Source organism: Artemia franciscana, chromosome 8 (genome assembly GCF_032884065.1).
Source record: "Artemia franciscana chromosome 8, ASM3288406v1, whole genome shotgun sequence".
Classification (NCBI taxonomy): domain Eukaryota; kingdom Metazoa; phylum Arthropoda; class Branchiopoda; order Anostraca; family Artemiidae; genus Artemia; species Artemia franciscana.
The window spans coordinates 18,116,344-18,122,374 of NC_088870.1; the positions used below are offsets into that span (position 1 = coordinate 18,116,344).

The following is a 6,031-nucleotide window of genomic DNA, read 5'->3' on the forward strand; positions in this document are numbered from 1 at the left end:
TTACTATATGTAAACACAGGTCAAAGTTTGTAACTTGCAGCCCCTCCCATAGGAACTGTGGGGGATTAAGTCGTCCCCAAAGACATAGTTATTAGGTTTTTTGACTATGCTTAATAAAATGGCTATCTCAGAATTTTGATTCGGTGACTTTGGGAAAAAATTATTGTGGGAGGGGGCCTAGGTGCCCTCCAATTCTTTTGGTCGCTTAAAAGGGGCACTAGAACTTTTAATTTCCATCAGAATGAGCCCTCTCTCGACATTATAGGACCACTGGGTCGATACGGTCACTCTTGGGGGAAAAAAACAAATAAACACGCTTTCGTGATGTCTTGTGGCAAAAAAAAATTACAAAATTCCACGTTTTTGTAGATAGGAGATTGAAACTTCTAGTGTTGTGTTCTCTGATACGTCCCTCTCTCGACATTTTAGGACCACTGGGTCGATACGATCACTCTTGGGGGAAAAAACAAATAAACACGCTTCCGTGATCTGTCTTGTGGCCAAAAATTTTTTTTACAAAATTCCACATTTTGTAGATAGGACATTGAAACTTCTAGTGTTGTGTTCTCTGACACGTTGAATCTGATGGTGTGATTTTCGTTAAGATTCTATTACTTTTAAAGGGTGTTTCTCCCTATTTTCTAAAATGAGGCAAATTTTCTCAGGCTCTTAACTTTTGATGGGTAAAACTAAATTTGATGAAGCTTATATATTTAAAATCAGCATTAAAATGCGATTCTTTTGATTTAACTATTGGTATCAAGTTTCCATTTTTTAGGGTTTCTGTTACTATTGAGCCGGGTCGCTCCTTACTACAGTTCGTTACCACGAACTGTTTGAAAACACTTGTGTAGGGAGGCTAGGATCCCTAGGTGTATATGGACCTGGAAATCCTGTCGGTTGCGCTGTATTTTTCTCCGTGTTAGTATGTTGCTTTTCTCTACATTGCTTATATATTTATGTTACGTTTTTAAATCGGACTAAAGAATATTTTTGGCGCTATATACAATGTGAAGCTTTTATTTTCAGTTGTACTTGATATGGATGAAGGTACCATGTCTTTTGTTGTGGATGGTCAATATTTAGGGGTGGCTTTCCGTGGTCTCAAAGGGAAGAAGTTGTATCCAGTCGTCTCCGCTGTTTGGGGACACTGTGAAATCACAATGCGATATATCGGAGGCCTCGATCGTAAGTTTGTTCAATTGTTCTTCTTATATTTTTTTTTCCCAGTTATCCAGTTTCTCGTAAATTGATATTTCCGAGATTAAAATGCAATGAATCTTGGTACAGGTCCATAGTATTGTTGTGAAGGCGCTTAAACAAGACTTTTATGCTAATAGGCCGGTAAAAGTTGGTATATGAAGCTAACTTGTGTACGATAGAAGGCTGTTCTAATGTCGAAAAAGTTTCGATCTTATTTTCTTGTTTAATTTTGCTTCTCTTTTTTTTCATCTGATATTTAATATTTTATTTTCTCCTCTTCCACGAATGGAGTTCTTACGAGTTGAATCATGCTCGTCGATTTGATAATCTGAATTACCCTGATTATCAATAAATATAAAATTTTTGTGATTAGATTATCAATGAAATCCAAATTTTAATTTTGCAATCCAATCGGCAATTAAATAGCTTATCCACACAGGCAAAAAAGTACCCATCCTTTTCCGTGCAAAAATTGAGAGAAAAAATCGTTGGGACAACTGAGACATGACTTTAACAAAGAAAAAAATCAGTTGTCCTTCGCCCAGTATAGTCCATGAAACCATTTTGACATTTTGGTAATATTTTCTTTGTGAGCCAGGTCAGACTAAAATTGTTTGCATGTAATTGTTAATAATGATTATTATAATTTTTATATCCGCCTCAGAACGGAAGGTCGTACCATACCTTGTACTTAATACGTTCTAGGACCACACTGGCTATACATGACGTATGAAACCAAGAAAGGAAAGGATATAATAAATGAAAAATAAAATCGAATAGATTAGAAAATGAGGATTTTTTCAGCCAGTGGCAAAATGTGAAGACGAAGAACAAGCAAATGTTTCGACAAGGACCTCTGCCAAGTCGTCCTCAGTACTCGTAAAAATAAATAAATAAAAAAATCTAACCTTTCGAAGTGAACCTAACAAGAGCAGAATAGATACTCAAATATATTCTCCTCTTGTTGTTGTTTTTCCTTTTGAGCACTGAGGACGACTTGGCTGAGATCCTTGCTGAAATATTTGCTTGTTCTTCGTCTTCATATTTTGCCACTGGCTGACTAAAATCCTCGTTTTCTCATCTATTTGATTTTATTTTATGGCACTTAGTATTTACCAAGTAACATATAGCGTTCGCAATTTCTGTCCGTCGGTCTGCCGGTCCCGGTTTTGCTGGTTCGGGCACTTCCAGACAATGAGAGTTGGCAGGTGTATCAGGGACAAGACCAGATTAAATTAGAAATAGGCGCTTCTCCGATTCGATCATCGGCAGGGGGAGAGCAAGCGAACGAGATAGTTGAGAAGAACTTTGTTTGCCGATAAGCTAGATGATTGTTGTTTTTAAGTGTGGCTTGCTGGTCTAGTGGTATGATTCTCGCTTAGGTTGCAAGAGGTCTTGGGTTCAAATCCCGGAGTACCACAGTTTTTACATGAAGAAGATCTGAAACTAGAGTAGAAGGACGGTTGAACCGGAAAAATTAGAAAAAATTAGATATTTTTAACTTGCGCATGGGTGATCGGGTCTTAATGAAATTTGAGATATTTTGAAGGACCTTGAGTCTCAGAGCTCTCATTTTAAATCCCAACTGGATCCGGTGACATTGGGGAGAGTTGGAGGGGGAAACCCGAAAATCTTGGAAAACCCTTAGAGCGGAGAGATCGGGATGAAACTTAGTGGGAAGAATAAGCACAAGTCCTAGATACGTGATTGACATAACCGGACTGGATCCGATCCCTTTCGGGGAGGGGGGATTTCCGGTGCTTTGGCGAGTTCTGTTCTTCTGGACGTGGTAAGACGATGAAAATTGGTTGGCGTGTCAGGGACCTGCACAAATTGACTTTATAACAGTCGTTCCCCCGATTCGACCATATTGGGGGGGGGCTGGAGGGAGCGGAAATCGTGAAAATTGAGCTATGTTCATCTCACGAATGGGTGATCTGATCTTAATGAAACTTGATATATAGAAAGATTTCATGTCTCAGATGCTCCATTTTCAATTCGGATAGGACATTGGGGGGTGGATGGGGAAACGGAATTCTCGGAAAACGCTTAGAGTGGAGAGATCAGGATGAAACTTGATGGGAAGAATAAGCGCAAGTTCGAGAAACGTGATAACCAACGTGACATAACCGGACCAGATCCAATATCTTTGGGGGAGTCGGGGGGATTTTTAGTGCTTTGACGAGTTTGAGAATAAGCAAAAGTTCTAGATGACTGGTTTTTTTTGGAGGGGTGCCTATAAACTTACTTTTTTTTACATGGAAATTAAAAAATTCAGAAGCTACCAACCAGTATACTAATTACTTATGTTTTATATTTGTAGCTGAACCATTACCACTGATGGACTTGTGTCGTCGTGTCATTCGCCAAAATGTAGGGAAGCAACGATTAGATCGTATTCAGGAGCTGGACCTACCTCAGGCTCTTATTTCCTACCTTCTTTATCAAGATAGACGGTAACAAGGATGTTAAACTCTTACAGAGGGCATTGATAGTGGCAGATCTCTGACGTTGCCATATTAGTGATTTGTGTTCAGTGTTGCCACATTATCCTGCAGTATTAATAAACTACAGTGATCAAGCCTTTACTATTGCTGTAAAATTGTGGCTACTACTGTCTTGAATAGTCGGTTTTTCTCTGACTACCACTGTGAATAAAATCTATGTGGTCAGTGATGAATTTAGTGTATATTTAGAGATAAATTCTAGTCCTTACCTAACTTTCAGGGGTTTTCTGGCCCCAGTTCACTATATCGAGTGTATTTGGCGAAGAAGCGTTATGAATAGGCTTAATTTCTTTTTTATTTTAAATAGTGTCTTTTTCTTTTGCTTTTTTATACTTGTTCTTGGTAGTACTTAAGAATTTTCAAAGTTCGATTTTAGATTGGTATATAAACGTCATTATTCTCTATTTCAACGTGATTTTGTACTTCGTTTTGTCGATAAAAACCGTTGTTCAATTCTTTATAGCTAGCTTGGTTGTCCAGAATCATAATACACTTAGTACTGAATTGAAGTTTTCAGTAGGTTTTAAAGTTGTTTTTAGGGGGAGGGCTAGAACAATAATTCCGGTTTGTGTTCTATTCTGAACAGGAAAACCAAAGTGGGCCGCATATAAAAACAACTTTAGAAAAAAAACAACAAAAAGGCTCACCCTCCTGTGCAATGTTAGCACAGAAAAAGCTTGGCGGGGGCGTCTTTAACTGTAGATGAAATCAAGCAAGAAGGATGAACAGGTTTTCATTTAATGTCTGGCTTTACTTAGCTGTGTTTCTGCATACATTTGTGCATTTTTGTGCTTTATGTCATATTAACAAATTTTTCCTTGGAAATTCACGAATTGTACTTTAGTTACACTGGCTGTTGTTTAAAGTACTAATTCAAGATGTGAAAAAAGTTAAAATTTAAAAAAGTTGAAAAGTTAAAGTTTAAAAAAAAATCTTAGGACTATGATAAAAAAAAAAACATTTATGAAAGGTATTTTGTTTTTAACGCATAAGTCACACCTGACTTGGGTAGCAAATTTCAAGTTATTGTTCATTTTTTGGCGTTTTAACTTTTTTTTTTTTTATGTTTAGTGAAAATAACTGACTGGTTTTATACGAACGGCTCTGTGTTTTTGCTGCATCTGTTTTGTGTAAACCATTTTGTGTCAGAAAAAGACAGTCGTTGAGTTAATTACTTATATTTGGAAATTACGAAGTTCTGAAAATGCTACTACTGCACCATATTAGTATTGGCAACTTCATTTCAACCGTCAAAACTATTAAAAGCACATTTAAGTAATTATTAGTGATTATTGTCGTTGAATGGAAACTGTTCGACTTTGGAACCTAAAAAGCTCTGGCCAACACTCGGAATTCGGTAATAGTTGGAATAAGGAACAAAAAAAAATGTTGGAAAGATGATTAGAAGTAATTTGAGGGGAAATACATCACTATAGGCGATAAACTTGCTTTTAAATAAAAACCAGACGCTGTTGAATTTTTTTATTTTTTTTTTTTTTTGAACCAAAAAGTAATTATTATAACAGTTATTATAGTTATTTGATTATTAAAATAATTCAAATGTCTGACTTCTAGTGATTTGTGCATCTAGAGGCCTAGTGGTTTCTTTGGTCAATCCAATCAATAGACCAGTCACCAATCAATAGAGTGTAATTCGTGATCCTATAACTCGAAATTCCGAGAAATGCGAATATTTTAGGGGGGTTTTGGACGGCCTAGCTTTCTTAAATTCTTATGTTATTTTATTTAATTGTATAGGTAATAACGCAATGTTGTTCTTACGAATTCGTGTGGCGTAAGTCTTTGAAGTGATTGAATGTGTTGATAAAGTTTAAAGAAATACAATTCATTTTTCCTTGCTTTGCTCCTAAAAAGCCTTTTTTTTTATATAGAAGCATAAAGTGAATGCAGAAGGCAAACCTCTAAACTAATTCAAGCAATCGGCAAAAAACTTTTGTCATAGGCGTGTGCGTTCTCTGATAAATTGAACAAGTCGCCTCTTCTTTCTTTTTTTTTCAGCAAGATTTGGTGAAGGAATCCTAATATAAATTATGTCGTTTTCTTGCCTTTATATCTGTTTTTTAGATAATTCAGTCTCACCAAGAACTTGTTTATCATTGTTCCTTATAGGTTTTTTGGCGAATTTAAATGGAACTAAGAATTCATTTATTCCCTGAAAAATGTAAGTGAAATTCAACTCAGCTGCTACTACTGACAACTCACCAAAGCGTCTAGCTACCTAAGGCAAACAGCTGCATGTTCTAGGATATTCCGATTTTTGTTCACCGAAATTGGATTGGCATAAGTAGAATATTTGGTAA

At 36.4% G+C, this 6,031-nt stretch overlaps 1 protein-coding gene across 3 annotated transcripts in view; it reads left to right on the forward strand.

Moving 5' to 3' along the window:
- Positions 1-5,569, forward strand: part of LOC136030078 (protein gustavus-like) — a 112,584-nt gene extending 107,015 nt beyond the window's left edge. For all 3 annotated transcript variants that reach the window (XM_065708728.1, XM_065708726.1, XM_065708727.1), the window contains 2 exons: positions 1,030-1,188; positions 3,527-5,569. In XM_065708728.1, the coding sequence (XP_065564800.1) occupies positions 1,030-1,188; positions 3,527-3,663 (296 nt within the window). In that variant the 3' untranslated portion in view covers positions 3,664-5,569. The remainder of the gene's footprint in view (positions 1-1,029; positions 1,189-3,526) is intronic.
- The last annotated feature ends 462 nt before the right edge of the window (positions 5,570-6,031 follow it).